This window comes from Heteronotia binoei, chromosome 10, assembly GCF_032191835.1.
Source record: "Heteronotia binoei isolate CCM8104 ecotype False Entrance Well chromosome 10, APGP_CSIRO_Hbin_v1, whole genome shotgun sequence".
NCBI lineage: Eukaryota > Metazoa > Chordata > Lepidosauria > Squamata > Gekkonidae > Heteronotia > Heteronotia binoei.
This window is the reverse complement of record NC_083232.1, coordinates 51,827,785-51,846,733: the sequence shown is the minus strand read 5'-3', so window position 1 is coordinate 51,846,733 and position 18,949 is coordinate 51,827,785. Positions and strand designations below refer to the sequence as shown.

At 41.0% G+C, this 18,949-nt stretch overlaps 1 protein-coding gene across 4 annotated transcripts in view; it reads right to left on the bottom strand.

Annotated features, from left to right (window-relative positions):
* The window catches only part of HDAC9 (histone deacetylase 9), a 689,984-nt gene that overhangs the window by 268,963 nt on the left and 402,072 nt on the right, over positions 1–18,949 (bottom strand). For all 4 annotated transcript variants that reach the window (XM_060248614.1, XM_060248615.1, XM_060248617.1 and 1 more), the window contains one exon: positions 2,240–2,506. In XM_060248614.1, coding sequence (XP_060104597.1) covers positions 2,240–2,506 — 267 coding nt within the window. The remainder of the gene's footprint in view (positions 1–2,239; positions 2,507–18,949) is intronic.

The window sequence follows — 18,949 nt, the reverse complement described above, 5'->3', positions numbered from 1 at the left end:
TTTGCTCTACAGAGATGTGATGGGAAGGTGCAATGGCCACTGTTATCATCACTTCTCTATGTGTAGACGTTTATCACACATGACAGCATACATATAGCCAGGGCTTTTTTTGTAGCAGGAACTCCTTTGTAGATTAGGCCACATACCCCTGATATAGCCAATCTTCCTGGAGGTTACAGTAGACCCTGTACTAAGACCCCGGTAAGCTTTTGGAGGATTGGCTATATCAGGGGGCTACATCAGAGTTTCTGCTACAAAAAAAAGCCCTGCTTATAGCATTCATGCCTTTTCCCTCTGTGAAACAGGCCTTATATGCTGATCCCATAGTTCTGAAGATTGTGCTGTTGCAAATACTTATTTTTTTAAAGGGGAAAAAGGATAATGTACCTTTAATAATCGTAACATTTCATAAGAGCTTCTAGAAGTAAGAGAAAATGTAAACACCACTTGATTATATTAAAACATCTTTTCCATTTGGCAAAACAGCTCTCTCTTTTGAAAAGGATACTGCACCTTAAAATACGTTAGAAATATAAATATTTTAATAGAAAAAAACTGACAAGAATTCCAGGTCAGTTTTGGATTATTCATATTACAGGGGTCTTAATACAATGAATCTGTAGCTTAACAAAAGTAAACCTATATAACAAAGTAAACATATCAAAAGGGAATATAAAGGAAATGTTTCACTGGAAAGCTTCCTTAACAATTTCCCTACTTGCTTTCTTATTTTCTCTGACAATAAATCAACTCATAGAGTGCCCTTTAGAAAATAGAGAATAAAACACTATCCCCTGCCCCCTCTTACATTCCATAATGCATGAATCACTTGGACTTCCTGTTTCCATAAGGCATTTCCTGTCCACCTTCACAAAATTACTTTTTTTGCTGGAGAACAGCAGGGACCTGACACAGTGCTGACTTAAGTAAACAGCCACTTCTACTGCATACCGATTTGTTCTGATCTGATAGCCTTCAAAAAGTACTATGATCCTTCTGGAGTCACAATGATGTAAAACTTCAGGCATGCCTTAATCGCAGCTTAAGTACACTGCAAACCATTAAATACCATCTGCCAACCTGGCTTCTGTTTTTATACATCCTTGGACAAGTTTCTCCGAGGAAGTCTGGCCCTGCCTGGCCTTGGTACACACAATAACTGAAGTTGTTGCTCTTTCACATTGTGGGATTCACTTGTGGACAGGATTCTGGATGAGTCAAGCACACTAAGACCAAATTTACTTCAGAGCAGTCCCAGTGCTTTGATAGGATACTCTGGAATGAATTGGTTATTGCCCTTCTAACTAGAAGAGGAGTCAATCAGAAAAAATTGACTCCAAAATCGGGGCTTTGGAAACCTTATAAATTTGTCACCCTTTAACTTCATTAGTATGCATGTAAACATATCATGTTATTTCATCTCTACTACAGAAGCAAACTGATGAAGACTAAATTGAGAACTATTTTGTTGCCTCCCACCCCTGCTCCTTACTAATAAAGACATTATTATGAATTTGGCTGGACCATAAAAGGTTGCACATGGAAATATCCTCAAATAAAACAGACCCGGCTAGAGATCAAAGATGGGGCAGTAATCTAATTTATCCAGAAAGGAAAAATAATTCCATTTTTCAAAGTGCATCCATGATTTTCTTCCTTTGCCTTCCATCTGTGTCTCCTCAAGATCATATTCTATATACAAAGCTCAGACCACCAATATTAGGACCAGTACCTGTCTAGCAAGGGAAGGAAACATCCGCCCCCCTTTAACAGTGTTTAGGACTATAGTATGGTACATTATATACAAATTGATGAAAGCATACATTGAGAGACAAGTCAAAGAAGTTTAGCATTGGAGAGAGAGAGAGAAAGCAATTCTTGGGTCTGACCAGCTGGAGCTGATTTCCACAATAAATTCATACAACAATGAGTTCCATGTCACTAGAACTAACTAATGTGGTAGAATCCATTTGAGCTAATACAAGTTCTAAGCATTACCCAAAGGCTTACACAGCAACGAGTGTTCGTTGATTTAACAAGCACTTTTTCACTATGTTGAGGCTGCAAACACGTCTCTGCCTTTGCTACATCCGCTGAACGCTAATAAAATGCAATTCAATTTATCTCTGTGGATGGAAAAAACAGTTTTTGTTCATCAAGGATTCAAAAGCACTCATTAGGGTAGTACTCAAATAATCACTTTAATGACAAAACCTGGAGCTAAATCTTTGCCTATTACCTGTTGCATAAAAGCAGCCTTCTCCCCAGATTCCATTTGGTGAGTTTGAATATCGTCATCACTGTCCCGTGGCTCCTCTTTTACCTTCACAGCCCCCAAAGGCTGCTCCAGTTTGTCATCCAAAGAAATACTACTGCTGTCATCCCTAATGCTGCTGGTCACAGAGGGCGCTCTTTCTTCCTGCATAGGATGTTCTCCATGGAGTTCTTCTTCTGTTTCTTCTAGGCTGCCAGGCTGCTTTAACTGTTCAATAGATTTAGAAAGCATCTGAAATGGAGAGAAAGAAGATGGGGGCAGAGGGAGCAGACACAGTAACAAAAAAATGAAATATCTACTTTGCATAGTTCCCTACAGAGGTCACAAATGAAGATGTCAGAGGGCATTTTTATGAAAATAGGTCTGTGCAGGGCTGAAAAAAGAGAGAGATGCCAAACAGTGTTCCCTCTAAGATGAGTTAGTGTGAGCTAGCTCACAGTTTTTTAGCCTCCAGCGCATACATTTTTGTCTTACCTCAGGAAAAATGTCCCCAGAGCAAATTAATTTATGTAGTAACTCACAACTTTAATGCTAGTAGCTCACAGAGTAGATTTTTTGTTCACAAGACTCCACATCTTAGAGGGAACATTGGACTGCCAAAACTCTCAGGAGGGAAATGAAGGAGAAACACATGGGTTCCCCTCATGAACTTTTAAACATTTTTTGAAAATTTGGTTTCAACGAAGGCATTCTGGAACTCTGTACTGCTGTGTTCCCCCAGAAAAAAAGCCCAGGAGCTATAGTAAAATGGAGTTGTTCAGGATGGCTGTAGTTTATGGCATTGTCTGATGTATGATCTGTTTTTTACTGCATTGTCTTTTAACACAGGTTTTTTTTTTCCTTTTGCACTGTTTACAGAGCATGGGCCTGAAGTTTACCGCAATTCTGATTGTATGTATCACCTTGCTTTTACTGCATCGTCTTCTACCTTTGTAAGCCGCTCTCAGCCTTAGACAGCTTTCTGTTTGTATTGTATCCTGGTTTCTGTAATCCCAGTCCTAATTGCACTGTTTACTGGACATCTTACACTGTCTGCTTTACTTGATTTTATATTTTGTAATTTGCCTGAAGTCTCAGTAAGAAAGGTGGGCTAAGTAAGTAAGTAAATAACACTATTTGTGAGCATTACCAAGAAATGCCCAAGGAGCTTTGCACCCACTCAACATATAGCATGTACCAAATAGAGATGCCAGCCTTCAGGTGGGGCCTGGAGATCTCCCATTTTTACAACCGGTCTCCAGCAGGTAGAGATCAACTCCCCTGGAGAAAATGGCTGCTTTGTGGTGTGGACTCAATGGTATTGTATCCTGCTGAGGCCCCTCCCCTCCCCAAACCCCATCCTCTCCCAAATCCACCCCCAAAGTCTCCAAGTATTTTACAACACAGACCTGCCAACCCTAATACCAAACATGCCAACCCTAATACCAAACATCTCTCAATGAGCTCACACCAGGCCACCATCAAATTGTCACATGGTTGCTGCATCATATAAATGGCACATGCACTACTGTACACATACACCCCCAAACACATGAAATTAGACTGTTTATATATTACAGATAAAAGCATGGAGGTGAGGCAAGTTTAAAGTAAAGATCAAAGGGGCTGAGTGTATTATCCCACCGTATGCTCAGCATGCGGAATTATCCCAAACATGAACAGGCATAAAATAGTAAAATAAAGCAGACTGAGGCAGCTGTATTGCTAAACACTGAAATTGGATTTTAAACCTTTTAGATTTACTGTAATTCACCTGAAGTAACAATGACTGCATATTCTTCTCTTATTACAGTCTAGTGTGCCACTGTGTGGAATAACATGAAAATTATTAACAAAAATGTGTGATAACAGAGCAACTGATATGCAGCTGCATCTATTTCATCTGGATAATTATTCATTTGGCAATGCTGACAAATTAATTTTTTTAGCCCATCCTATGCAACGTCATGCATAATTGCAGTCAGAATTATGCACTGGGCAACAGAAGTATACATTACTATGTATGCTCCCTCAGTATTGCTGGCTATCTTTTGTTGTTGTTGTTGGCTGGTTGCTTTCCTGCATTTCTTCCACTTAAAGTACCCATGGCTTTCTTTTAATCTTCCACTGGTCATGTAGCGATATTAATAGATGCAGATAATCTATTTTATATTCATTTTATTCCACGAATTTTCCAAGGATCTTAAGGTGATGTATATGTTCTCCCCTCACTTTGTCTTTATAACAGCTATCTATGAGATAGATTAGGTTAAGAATATGCCTGTACCACAGTGGGTGCGGTCACACCTCACATTAAAAGCGTGTGCGTAGCGCTCAAATTTGAACAGCTGAATATTGATTCGATGCAGGGCCATTCAGACGAGCATCCAAGAAGGCAACTCATTCTGTTGTTGAGCGTTCAGACATCCAATACTATCACGCTCTTTTCTTGGAGCATGCGTGATCAGGTGGTGATTTCTGGGAGGGGGGGTCCATTGAACATGTGCCCAACTGTTTGGAGGTGGGAAATCAAACGTTACTTCAGAGGAGGGGGGGAGTTTCCAGAAATCCTCCACATTGAAAAAAAGAGACTTTTTCCTGTTCTAAATAGTGGGATAATGTTCTCCCCCCCCCCTCCGATCCTGTGTTGATTGGAGAAGCAGAAGCGTCACCTCAAATTCCCGGATGATCTGGCAATGCGCATGTCTGCTGGGGCTTTTTTTTTTTTAAAAAAAAGGTGAGAGGCAGTATTGCACGTGAGCTGTCCAAACAGGAAAAAGCCGATCTTGTGCAGCTTTTTTGAAAAAGGACCGGACTTTATGAGCTGTCAAATTAATGCGCCATAGATGCGTAGCAAGCCGGGATGGTACTGGAATACGCTTGATTGCCAGATGTGGATGTCTGAACGAACACATTTAATCCGTCAGCGAGATGGAGCTGTATCGCCACTAATGGTACGTCTGGCTGCACCCCCAGTGAACTTCACAGCTGGATCTTCCAGGTACTGGTGTGACACTAACCATCTTTACTCATATTGAATTCCACCTATATTTTGAGGATGGTCCAGAAATATTGACGCACACATTTCTGAAGATTTTTTTGTGTTTATATCCTCCCTACCCCCCAGCATTAATCTAGGATTGTTTTGACAAACCAACCATGTATATAGTAGCATTAAAGCTCAAGGTCCAGTGTTTGGCTCTCAATCTCAGTATATTGGAAATCCTTGTTTCCTTCTTCCACTTGAACAAATCCAACATTGTCCTCTGTATTAAACCACTGTGACCAGAAATGGTCTGCCCCCCACCCCCTCTATTCTTGGCTCTTTCACATACCAACACAGCTATAGAGGAGGATGGAGACATTACCACAATGGAGGAAATACCTCCTGCCTCATTCTACTGTGGGAGCACAAGCCCTTCACAGAGGAAAACCAGGGAGCCAAAGGGAGACCCCGCTGTGGAAAAAAAGGGATGACAAGCCTGTCCACCTAGCAGCCTCAGCCAACATGCCCACACAGGGGCAATGGAGCCAGAGAGGCAGATTGGGCTGGGCTGTACATCCGACCCAGTGCCAAGGCTATAGGTGGGAGGCAGGGCCAATGTCCAGCCTTGGAGTGGTCCTGGCTCCTGTCCATTTCTCTCCCTGTTGTAGTCTGGCCCCAGGATTGGTAATGGGGGGAGAGGCAGGTGAGGGGTGCAGGATTTCATTCAGCTGAGAAAGACTATCTGGGGAGGAAGAGCCCAGAATTCAAACCAAACCTGCTATCTAGAAAGAGCAATTGAATCCATGTGTGGGAGAGAGGGACCAGGGTGAGCTATCCCTCCTCCCATGGTCTGATGCTGTGTCACTTCATCTGAGGAAAAATCACACCATGGATCAACTGAACTCCCCACTAGCCAACCCAGGATCCCCAGAGCATGACACACTAGCAAGCTGCATGGCTATGAAATCAAGGCAGGACAAGATGGGAAGAGAGGAGAGTTCATCAGGGGCTCAAGGGCTATTGCAGTGCTTCCCTAGTGCTGAAATAGCTAAATGCCTATGAATTATGATATTAATGGGACAAGGAGGAAGAAATGTGGGGAAGCAAATGAATTTGAAAGGGTAAAGTAAGCATAAAACACCTGGGAACATTGTCAAGGTATCATGGCTGCAGTTGTCAATGATGCCCAGACACTCCATCAGATTCATTGTCTATAACTTACTGTCTGTTAGTCTCGCTGGTTTTGGCCCTGGATTGGCCCACCTTTGAACAAAATTGATTTCACATCTTGACTCTATAATTTCTCACAAGAAACTGTAACTTTTGCTGGGACTGCAGCAATATAGTACAAGGTCATTCCTCTCACCCCCATTCCATGGGAAACCTTCATACAAGTACCTGTAAACACTTGGAAGGGACTTAATAAAACTGAGAAAAAACCTTTGTTCAGAGGGGCAGTTTGTGCAGACAGATGGTTACAGCAAAAGATGCCCTCCCTGCACAGGACATCACCAATGTATGGCCCTGCAGGATATTATGGTTTGGGGGGCAATATGCTGGCCTTTGACTTTATTTGGTGCAACTATTCCAATGGCTTTGTGAGACTCTCTGGAGGGCAGAAAATGGTGCATCAAATGGGCCAAATGAGTTAATATAAGCAGCTGCTGAGATGCCAAAAGGAGTCCTAGTGCATCAGAAACCAATGTTACATGCAACCAGACTTCACAGAATTGGGGAAGACCCACAGACCATGCGTAAACCAAAGTAAGTTATACAGGAGTTCCTTTCCTTCAGCCCTAGCTGCTGGTTACTGGGAAGTGAAAAAGCCCCCAGGACACAAAGGTACATCAGCAATTCTGACAAGCAAGAACAGTCTCATGACTGATAGCCTCTGAGAAGAGCTCTGATAGGCATGGTTTGTTTTTTTGGGGTTTTTTTTTTGGGGGGGGGGGGCGGATACTTGTCAATGTTATAAGTATAGGGACTTCTGTCCCCTGGATGCCAAAGTAACCAATACTGTCCTTAACTCTAAGAAGTGAGTGACTACCATGGTAGTTACCTGAAATCCAGAAAAACTCCAGGAGAAAAACAGACACAGAGTATTCTTTTCTTTTTAAGGTCCAACTGCCTTCAGGAAGTCTTGCTGTGTCTGAGACCTGCCTCCAAGCCATCAGGAGTGTGAGGGTTGAGAAGCCCATAAACCTGAAAGTGTCCTGTCTCTCTAATCATCCTGGATCCTTGAATAGATAACCATGAAGCTGCTTTTCCTTGCTAGGGAACTGAGCTGTAACTAGAAGGGCAGGAGGGTAATAAAATAAGCAGGCAATATTTAAATATGCAGAATAGCAAACACGCATTCAACTTGCACTCATGTTTTGCATCCATTGTATTCGCAATGCATACTAATTTATGGCTTGTTTCTCCACTATCTAGTGTGTCCTTTAGTGGGAACTGATTTAGGATTGTACTGTAGTGTCATTTCTTACGCACTCACTGCCTATGTGCATGTAAAATGTGGTCAGGTCGCAACCAACTTATGACAACCTCAGCAAGAGGCTTGCAAGGCAACTGAAAAGCAGAGGTGGTCTTTCTCTGCTGAGTTTTTTCTGGTGGTCAGCTTTCCAAATACTAACCTGTTTAGCTTCTGAAATCTGACAAGATTGGGTTTACCATGCCACCTTCCATCCCCAATGTGCCTATGTATCCAAAGTGATTTTCTATAGCCAAATATATCTTCCTGTTGTTTCTATATCCCTGCCATTTTTACCATTTGTTCACATATTGCTTTTACTATTTGGCCACGGTTTGCTTTTGTAGTGTTTTATACAACAGTGCCTCCCTTCCAGCAGAGTTCTTAATCTGCATCAGGAACACTGTGGAGTCTGTGTCTTCCTACTGACAGTGGTGTACCCACTGGGGTAGTGTGCACCCATCACTTCAGAGGCCTAGGCCTCCTGCTTCAGGTGACCTAATTAACACTGCCTATACTTCCAGCCTAAGAGGTTAGCAGAACACCTGAGTTTTTCCTATTATGGCTTATTTTCATTCACACAAGCATAACATTTCCTAGCTTCTAATGCAGCCTTTTCCTTAGCATCATCCTGGCTTTTCTGTGAGAACCAAAACCATTTGTCAGCACTGTTTTTGCTGCCACAGGAAGGCATCAGCTGCCAGTAGCTGAAGGAAAATCCAAAACCAGACCTCCATTTTCCCATCAGATTATTCTAACTGCTGTCATTGTATGATTCATGTGTTTGGTGTATCATTATTATTATGTGGCCTGAGATCTCCCTCTCAAGAGACAGGGCTGGAGGATCACATTTTGAAAGATCAACTTGCCTGTGTGCCCCCCCCCCCCAGCTGCCCATTGCCTATTAAGAGCAAATTGTGGGCTCAGCCCTTCCTTTTAGAAAAAAAAATACCAGTTTACCATGTCAGCAACCCACTGACACCAGTTTATCAAGGAAACTTATCTTCAGTAATTTGGAACATTGATGTCTGAAGATCCATATTCATTACTATGTACAAAGTATTTTCAACAAACACAGTTTATGGTTTGGAACCGGAGCTCGACATAAAATGAAAATGAATTCATACCAGAAGGAAACTAGATGAGAATGATAAAGGCCTTGGCATACTGACAAGTCTTACTGAAATTATGACTAATGATGACATTAATAGAACAGCTACCAAAGGTAACTTTTAAACATCCTCTCAAACCCAAGGCTGGCTATGTGCTTTTTTTAAAAAATGTTTATAATGGAAACAAATTGATTCACATGGCAAGGACAAAACTGACAACAGACATTCACCCCAAGTAGACACAGAATTTATGAGTAGCATGCAAAGGTCTATTTAAATCACTTCCACTCTTTCTCCAGAGGCAGATTTCTCACTACAGTTGCACCAAATCAGTCCTGTTATTTCCTTCTAACACTGGAAAGCCACAGAGAAGACTTAACAGTAATAATAATGTATACCACAATTTACAATGGAATGCAAAATAATCCATTTTCTGCTGAATTGATTTTTTTAAAAAACAAACAAATAGCAATCAGTTTATTAGGGTTTGCTCATCCTTTCTATAGTAGTCAAGATTGGCCAAGCAAATTCTGGCCATAAGCTTGTAGTTTATGGTCCACACACCTCTGCTGAGCAGGACTGGGAACTGTAAACAGCTCTGAAACAAGCCAAGCAGAGTGACCACTGAGGTATTACAGCTGCTAATAAAAAACCTGAGCCAAGTGGCCCCTGAGACATTGACACTGCTGCTAGAGCTTGGCTTGCTTGGTCTAGCCACCCATGGCCCATGAGGACAGTTAAATGACCAGTCTGCCCTGGCTGCTGAGTAATTTCAGGGCAAACATAAATGCTTGCTTTATTGGCAGAACAAAGAAGGAGACAACTTGCACCTTTAAGACTAACAAAGTTTTATTCAGAATGTAAGCTTTCATGTGCTAGAAGCACACTTCATCAGACAATAGTATGGAATGGCAAGCGGTCTTAAATATAGAGAAAGTGAGCAGTGAGTTAGTATGCAAAGTCATGGAAATGTTTTTTAGCAGATTAAAAGAATCACAAGTTGGGGTCTGGTGTTTGTTAGTTTGTGTTGACTGGGCTGAAACAACAATGAAGGGTAATATAAATTGGATTAGCAGATTGATGTCTATGTCATTAAATATCCTGGGTGTGAAGTGCATTAAATGAGAGTCTGTTGTAATGTTACCTTTGGGTTAAAATGAGGGCATAAGTTTCTGAGAGGTTTAATTTAAACATGTAACACACATATAAACATAATTTTAGTTTGCCATTAGAAAAAAGAATACATTAAAATATAGTGGAAGATGGGTTAGTATACGTAATGAGATAAACAGACAATATCCCTTATTTGAGTATGTCAATACAAAAAACATTATTCTGATACACTATTCTAAAAAGAGAAATACATTGGAATACCGTGGATATACTTCGTGAAAGTGGGTTTAGTATATGTAATGAGATTAAAAAACAATATCCCTGTTCAGTCCTGGGGAGGTGTTTGTTCCAAGTTTCATAATAATTTGTAATTCAGCAATTCCCCTCTCCATTCTGTTCTTGAAGTTCCTTTGCAGCAAAACAGCAACTTTGAGGACACCCATTGTTTTATTGGCAGTAAATCTAAGAAAATCACAGCATAAAATTATTTGTAGTCTATGGCTGCTTGTAGACACTGAACCTATTGGCCACAATTGGAATGAACAATGCAGCTTTCAGCTCAAATCAGTTTAGCACATTGTTAATGACTTGCTGGACAGTGATACCCCTCTCTCACAAGAGGCAAGCCCTTTCTTGCCCACAGACCTTAAACAACTTCTCATCCACAATAATGCATTTCCTAACAGGGATCTGACAACACAATCAACTTACAACGTGAGACTACTGAACTTGAGTTCATTCAGAAATTCAGAACAATAGAGTCCCTCCCCACCCACCCACCCCCCTCAGCTGAACAGGGACATGGCCTATTTGTTCACTATCTCACTACAGACACTAATCTTCTGTCCCCAAACATTTCTCCCCTACTCTAATCAAGCCGATTACATTTTGCATAGTACCTCTGCATTTTGATTCCTTCCTTTGCAACATCCCTCCCACCTTCTGGTATATAAGGACACAGGGACCTCCATCCCTATTTGTATCTGACCAAGGGAGCAGCTTTGACTTTTGAAAGCTCATACTCCCTGCAATGATCCACTCACAGACTGTCTTCATGAAACAGTTGTTTGAAACATATTTTCCTTGTAGACAAGGTACCAATCTTTGATGAACGTCTAATGATGAAATGGCCTGATGCAAACATGGGTATAGGGGGGAAACCCCCCCCCCTCCCTGTTTATACAGGTATTCTCTGGTTGTTTTGAAAGTTGAAGATGATGATCAAGTACACAAAAGAAGCCAACCTTTTCTATTCAGTATGGACAAGATATTTTGACATTTGAAACATCTGTTGCTGAGCCACCAGGAACGTCTGGCTGCTGACTGGCTAGCTGAAACATACAAGCTAAAACATCTGTGTGGCAGATAATCATCTACAGCTACATGAGTCACTGATGCAGAAGGGCCATCTGTAAAACATTCCATATGCCAGTTGCTCAGCATCAGGTGGGTTACCCTTAAAGACAATCCAAGAGAGAATGAGATCCAGACTGCAGCCCAGTTAGGAAACATATTTATTTCCTCACTGCACTCCTTCTGCATGCTTTCAAGTTCAAAGTGGGGATCTCTTTCTTTTCTTGTGATGCATTATGGTACTATTTCTGCAGACCTGATAAGGCAGATGTTGCAACCCTCGTGTGACATCTGGGGTAGTTCATGTAAAGAGCACGCTAAAAGCAGCCTTATCATTAAGAACTACAAAAAGGTTTAAATTTATTCTGAAGTGTTTTGTAAATCCACAAAGAACGTACCGATGCATTTCTAAAACAAAGGAAAGTATCACTGTCCCTGTTTCATAAATATGATGATCATATTTTTCAAGGCCTTACTGCAACTTAGTGATGACATTCAGAAGATGATCCAATTAAGGTGTCCAAAGATAAATTTTAAAAAGCAAACGTTTGAGCTGTTCCAAGTGTAACTGAGTACTTCCTTCCACGTATTTGCCACAAGATGCTTCCAGTTCCAGATCAGGACTTCTTTTCTTTTTTTTAAGGGCAGCAGGGGCAACATATGGTGATCGGTGGAAAGTTACTGAAAATGAAACCTGTTTTTGTGGGATGGGAGCTGGAATTAGGAATTATTTTCCCAGCAGCTTAAAAACTAATGCTGACACTAATTTTTGCTGAATCAAAGCCAGCACAAGGGAACCCAAAATTTGATTTTCTTTTTTCTTTGCAAAATATGGCACATTTGATCTAGTAGGCAAAACTGGGCAACAGATGGTGAAACATAATGGTCCTGATAGGGCTTATATAGTGGGACTGGCAGCTAGCAAAGCAACTCTGAAGAAGAGGTTAAGCAGGATTTCTGCCATTTTAAGATAATCAGGAGTGGCTAGAGGAGAATAAGCTCATCATAAGAGAGAGCATAATATATTACAAGCCAGATTCTGGCAATTCCTCTTGGATAGCTATTTGGAAAGTTAGCTTCAACAACCCACCATCCACTTGGCACTGACAAAGCTTCTTTGTTCTTTGCTGTAGGGAAAAGGTTGTGCGAACTCTCCTGCCTGCCCCCCACTGCAGCTATTCTGGATTCATTAATCATATATTAAAATGAATCTAAGAAAGTATCACAAGAAACTCTAAGCAAATGTTGGGCACACGAAGTACACAATACCTTGGTGTTGGCTCCAGGCACATGCTCCTATATCTGAAGTGGTCTCCATGTATATTTTTGTTCATAACTATTACAAGGTGGTTTGATATTATAATTTATTCTAGAAAAACCTGTGGAATATGTATGATCCAACTGCGGTTAAAGTTCCCTGGGTTTTAATGGAAGAAATTTAATTAACTCTGTATGATATTAGGGTTGGAAAAAAATGCTGTGGTCAAATGAGGAGTTTGTTCCCTTTGGATTTAAAGTACATAATCAGAAAGCGAGATCTGCCTCCTGTTCCCCAGTCGTTGACATCCCATTCTGACCTGCCTTTTGGAATTATTAGGCACTGGGGAAAGTCCAGTCTTTATGGATGTCAGCACTTTCACCCCACATTTCTGGCTTTCTGAACTTCCCTGTTGTGAAGTCAAGCCAGATGGGAAGTCTGACCCATCCCTTCCATTTTTTGCCTCCTGTTTTGTTTTGTTTTGTTGGGGGGGGGAGGGAATCAGTTAGTGATATGTACATAAATGGATTTTTGCCCCAGGGTTTTGAATAACCTCTTGTGTGTTTCTGTACCCCAACACTCTGTCCAGATCAGGAGCAATCCCCCACCCCCCCCACACACAAAAACTCCTCTCTCCTGTTACTTGGGATTGGCAAGCCATGGAAATACATCCTAGTTAGGCTCCTATACCAGCAAGGAACTTAGGAAGGCTGGCATCCCTCATTCAGGGATACTTGGGTAAAGCTGGAAACATTTTAAAAATTCAGGCAGACTTGCTTCCGAGTAAACTTGTGCTGAATATCTGCCCCAAAATTGTGTGCAGGGTTTTCTGGGCATGAACCTTGGCTAAAGTAGGACTTGGATGTTAATCAGACTACAGAAATCTTTTCTCCTGGAGAAAATGAATGCTTTGGAAGGTAGACTCTATGGCATTGTAATCAGTGTTCCCTCTAAGCTGAGTTAGTGTGAGCTAGCTCACAGTTTTTTAGCCTCTGGCTCACATATTTTTGACTTAGCTCAGGTAGGATGACCCCAGAGCAAACTAATTTATGCAGTAGCCAAATTGCTTGCTCACAAATTTAATGCCAGTAGTTCACAAAGTAGACTTTTTGTTCACAGGACTCCACAGCTTAGAGGAAACATTGATTGTAACCCACTGTCTTCCCCAGGCTCCATTTCCAGGAGTTTTCCTACCTGGAGCTGGCAACCCTACTCTCCATGCAAACTTCCCATACTTTCCCTCATACAAATTGTGTTAGCAGAAAAAGGGTTCCTGTTTAATAAGAGCATCCCATGAGTATAAATGTACTGAAGTTAATGGGCTACTGTCATGTAAATCTGCATAATGCCTACACTTCTAAACAACGAAATCTGAAAAGGGCCACAATACTTGGCAGAGGGATTGTGGAGCTATCAAAAAAGAGGCAGAGCCTAGAATACACACTAATGCACACTTATGCACATATGTGAAAGACAAAAAAAAAAAAGGATGCCACCCAATTGCCCATGGTAAACCAACATGGCTACCATGCAGCAATAATCTGAATGCTCAACCATGGAGTGAGTGTGCAGTGAGTCAGGCTAAGGGTGGCATGTTTGGACAAACCTCTCTGGAATAAATAACACCAGATAAAATAGAGGCTTGGTCAGATCACACCTAGCCTGTCATCACACTCATAGGATTTTAACATTGAATACAGAATGAAAATCAGTCCAGTTGGAGTCCTTAACTGGGACACTAATGAAACAATATTTGAAGCATATTTGAATGACCATTACCAGTTTGGTGTAATGGTTAAGTGCATAGGCTCTAATCTGGGAGAATCCAGTTTAATTCCACACTCCTCCACATGCACCTGCTGATGTGACCTTGAGTCAGTCACAAGTTCTCTCAGAGCTGTTCCTCTCAAGAGCAGTTCTCAAAGGAGCTCTCTGAGCCCCGCCTACTTCACAGGATGTCTGCTGTGGAAAGCGGAAGGGAAAAGAGATTGTAAACCCCACCGAGTGAAGGGTGGGGTATAAATCCAATCTCCTCCTCCTCTTCTTCTTCCCACATCAATTACTAACATTATACAAACCAATCTGCTCCAAATCAGGATTTGTAAATTATGCAACATTAAAAACACTACTTAATGAATAGCTTCCAGCAAATGGAACCTATTTTATTTTATTACCTTTGTTTTCAGGAAATTAAACAGTCAGGCATATGCATAAGCCAAAGTAAACAATAGTAGTAGCAGCAGAGAAGGTATTTTGAAAAATTAGTCCATCCAAGAAAGGACTTCAAAGGCATCCATACCTGTTTCATTGTAAATAAACTGGCTACAGAACCCAGGCCTTTATATGTATCTTTCACTCCTAGCTGGTCTTTTCATTTTTCCTTCCCCAAGTGGAAGCTTTGATAAAATCCATAATTTCCTGAGACCGTTTAAATGAAATGCCTACACATTCAAAGAACAAAGCAGTTAGGGTGTATCTACTAGCAGGAACAGCGGAGAGGTCTGTGCAGTGATGAGCTGGCCTATATGCCGTCTGCAGGCTAATCCAAAAAGCATGACATAAATTCCTAAGGGATATGGTTTATACTAGGCAGGCTAAAACCAATGTTATGCACAAATCAGTCCACACTTGTAGCTGTAAGCAGCCACTTGCCCATCCAACAAAAACACTGCCTTTTCGTTGCTGTTCTGTCTCAATTAAAGCTTCTCTGTTCACTGAAACCTACTAATGATTTTCAAGATTAGCTACCTACACAGACACAGCAAAACAGAAGCAAAACATCCAACATTTCCTAGTTTGCTTTCACACAGGGACAATTCCCAGGTTTGATGCTGTGAATTCAAAGGCTTTCACAGCAGCAAAAGCCCATGCTTTTCCCTTGGGATACAATTTCAATTCTGTTTTGTAATCAGAAGGACAAGAAATATGTTTTTCTTTAAGATTTTCACAGTACCCAGTTTCCATATTCAGAACTAAATTTCACAACAGTCATTCTGATTGTGAAATGTGTGATGTCCACATAGTGGTTTAGATCCTTCAGAAAGGTGTACCACCCCCCCCACCCCCCCCCCCCCCAATGATTCTGCAACTGACTCTAGAAGAATCAGACTGCTCTCCATTATGGGTGTGGATTTGGGCAAAATTGAGCAAAAAAATACCTTAGGGTTTGTAGAATCTTTCGGGATCAAGTGCCGTGTTCTACTGGAGAAAGTTTTCCTTCCAGACGTTTCGTTCTCAGCTGCGGAGAACATCCTCAGTGGCGTTGCAGCCGGAGCAGGCGCTCAGACCTTCTTGTCTGCTGTGCACAGCAGCCAAGAAGGTCTGAGCGCCTGCTCCGGCTGCAACGCCACTGAGGATGTTCTCCGCAGCTGAGAATGAAACGTCTGGAAGGAAAACTTTCTCCAGCAGAAAATGGCACTTGATCCCGAAAGATTCTACAAACCCTAATGATGTTACCAGCCGTGAAAACCTGAAATCTTTGAAAAAAATACCTTATTGGTATTTTACAGATATTTTTTCAACTGAAAAATAAAGCTCAGTATTGTCTAAAGCTATCCAAAATGGCTGAGCCTCAAAAATCCTCAAAAATATTCAGGATTTTTCGGGGTCATGGGATAGCTGGTGTTTAAAGGACTTCCCTTCCCTTTAAACACCTCCCAGGTAAACTCATTGCTTTGGAGTTAATTCACAGCACAGTTTGCAAAAGGCATTTTAAAAGAATGTTGTTCCTTTAAATGCATTTTCCCCTCCATTGGAAATAATGGAGGATGGGGCACCTTCTTTGAGGACTCATACAATTGGACCCCCTGGTCCAATCTTTTGGAAACGTGGGGAGTTTTTTTTTTTTTTTTAGGAAAGGCACCAGCAGCTATGCTGCAAATTTGGTGCCTCTACCTCAAAAACAGCTCCCTCAAGCCCCAGATACCCCCAGACAGATTCTCCATTATAGTCTATGCAGCCCATTGACTATAATGGTCCTCATAGGGTATAATGGAGCAAAACAAATGGTAATCCTGAATATTTACTAAATCCAAATACCATAATGGTACTGGGATACAGGAATATTGGGAAATACTTATATTTTTCAGGTTCAATACACCCAAATTTGAAAAATACTTTTTTTTGCACAGCACACCCCTAGCCTATTCAGTATTTTGAACATTCTGTTAAAACTATACTTTACAGAGGGTGGATTAATATATCACTGTTCTAGCAGCTTTTCATAATAATAAAAAGCTTGGAGTTATTATAGGAACAGTATACAAAATTATAGAAACAGCAAATGTATACCATCTACCCAGCAAATGTATACCCAGAGATATACAAACTAATGCACAAATTCTTATTAAGTAGTAATTACTAAATATTGGATTCAGCATTTGAATCTAGACAGTTCCTTTCATGAACTGAAGCCACCTCTGCCTACCAGGAAAAGATCTCGCTGATTCTTCCTCTCCAGGTGCCCTTCTTTAGAGTCACATCCTATATGCCAGAATATATCCTATATTCTACAAAGTTCCCCCTTGGAAGTAGCTTTTGGAATGCATAGGCGATTTTGCACCAGCTGCTCTGCGCTGCCATTTTGCCCCGGGGCAACCTATGATTTGCCGTGCAGCAGGTTAAACCTGTTTTTTCAGGTTTACGCTGCCGCGCAGCAAATTGCAGGTTGCTCCGGGGCAAAATGGCGGTGCGGAGCAGCTGGTGCGAAATCGCCAGCTTGCCCCAGGCAGAAAAGGAAGCCTGCCTCAGAGCAAGCTGAGTGTGGAATCACCCAATGTCTTGGCTGTATTTTGTAACTATTTCTAAAGATCATACTGCTAATTCCTACCTCTAGGGTTTTTTAAAAAAAATAAAAAATATATATTATGGGTAACCTATGCATTCCAAATCAAATACTTACAAAGAACAAAAATAGCAGTCTAGAGCAGCAGTGTTAAAATAAAGCTATCTCTCTGGTTCTCACTGCACATTAAGTGATCAGGCAAGGTCTATATATCTGATCCTGTATTATACTATGGAAATGATACCAGCTCTGTGTCATGGTTGTTTAAAGGACTACAAAAATTATTATAAGCATTCTGAATTTAGGAGAAAGCATTTAAAAGTTTTAAATTATAATTATTAAAACATAATTGGAAATTTTAGGTAGCTTTCATTGCTTTGTATTATACTGTTGGACTGCCTCTAATTCTGTCATCCAGTTTTGTTTCATTATTGCATACATTGTCTTGCCATATGTGTACACTGGGTATATTAGGCTGGATCCAGACTTAGGTATGCATTCACACAAAAGATTTCTGTCAGTGAAACAATGTTCCTTCCAATCTCACAGCAGTCTACTGATCTCTCCCCAAATGCTGCTCATTGGGGACAGCAGGCCTTGAGGGAACACCATGGGGGCAAACCAGGGGTCTGCATCCAGAAGAGAAAATTAGTGGAAATTATTCCACCCCTTCCGTTAGTGGAAATTTTAGTCTGGATCCAATTTGTTAATTTTAGCTCTCTTATTCTGTAATCCTGTTTGGTTTTTCCTGATGATTGTATGTCCTATATTGCTTTTGATTGCATTGCTGTCAATTGTTTAATCTAATCTGAGTCTCAGTGAGAAAGGTGGACTACAAAGGACATTAAAGACAACAGTAGAAGGACATTTTGCACAAGTGGAAGGTTCCTTGTGCTGGACAGAATAAAGTCGGTTAATAGGTTCCAACACAATCTCACTACACTTCCTTTCACAATGCAACATTTTTTAATCATTATACTATACAGTATATATGATAATATGATATGAAACACAATCCAGGATGCCCAGTATATATTACTTGCTTATTCAGGCTCTTCAAAAGATCACCTGTGTTGCTCTTCTCCTAGCACCTCTAATGTGTCAAGATAAGTGCCAACAGCCTGGTACACAGAGAACATTTTAAAATGGCTTCTTTTAAGTTATTTGAAGAGATAATTTACAGGAGTCAAAACAGTAAGAGTTTTGTTGCAGAGTCAGTCTTTTGGTACCTATGACAATTAGCTTAACTGGGGTTGCCAGACATCCTATCCCTTTTATTGGGTGGAATGGAGTTCTTAAAAAATGTGATCAAAGGAGTCTATAAGGAAACAAGCTGTCATCTAGACAGAAATATATTAAATCTGGCAACACCAAATACTATCTTTAAAAGGAAAGCCCAGTTCAGGTTACCACAAATTCATTTTTCAAAAGCAAGGGCAAAACTCTCCGCTGACTTCTGGATGAGATGTCAAAATTTGCATTTCAGCTAGAATGTTTTGAGAAGGTCAGTGTATTGCATCCCCTAGGTATAAACGTCAGCCTCCAATGAGAAGGTATACTGTTTCCCACATCAAAAACATGGCCTCTGACAAATGACTGAGGAAACCATAGGGGATCCTC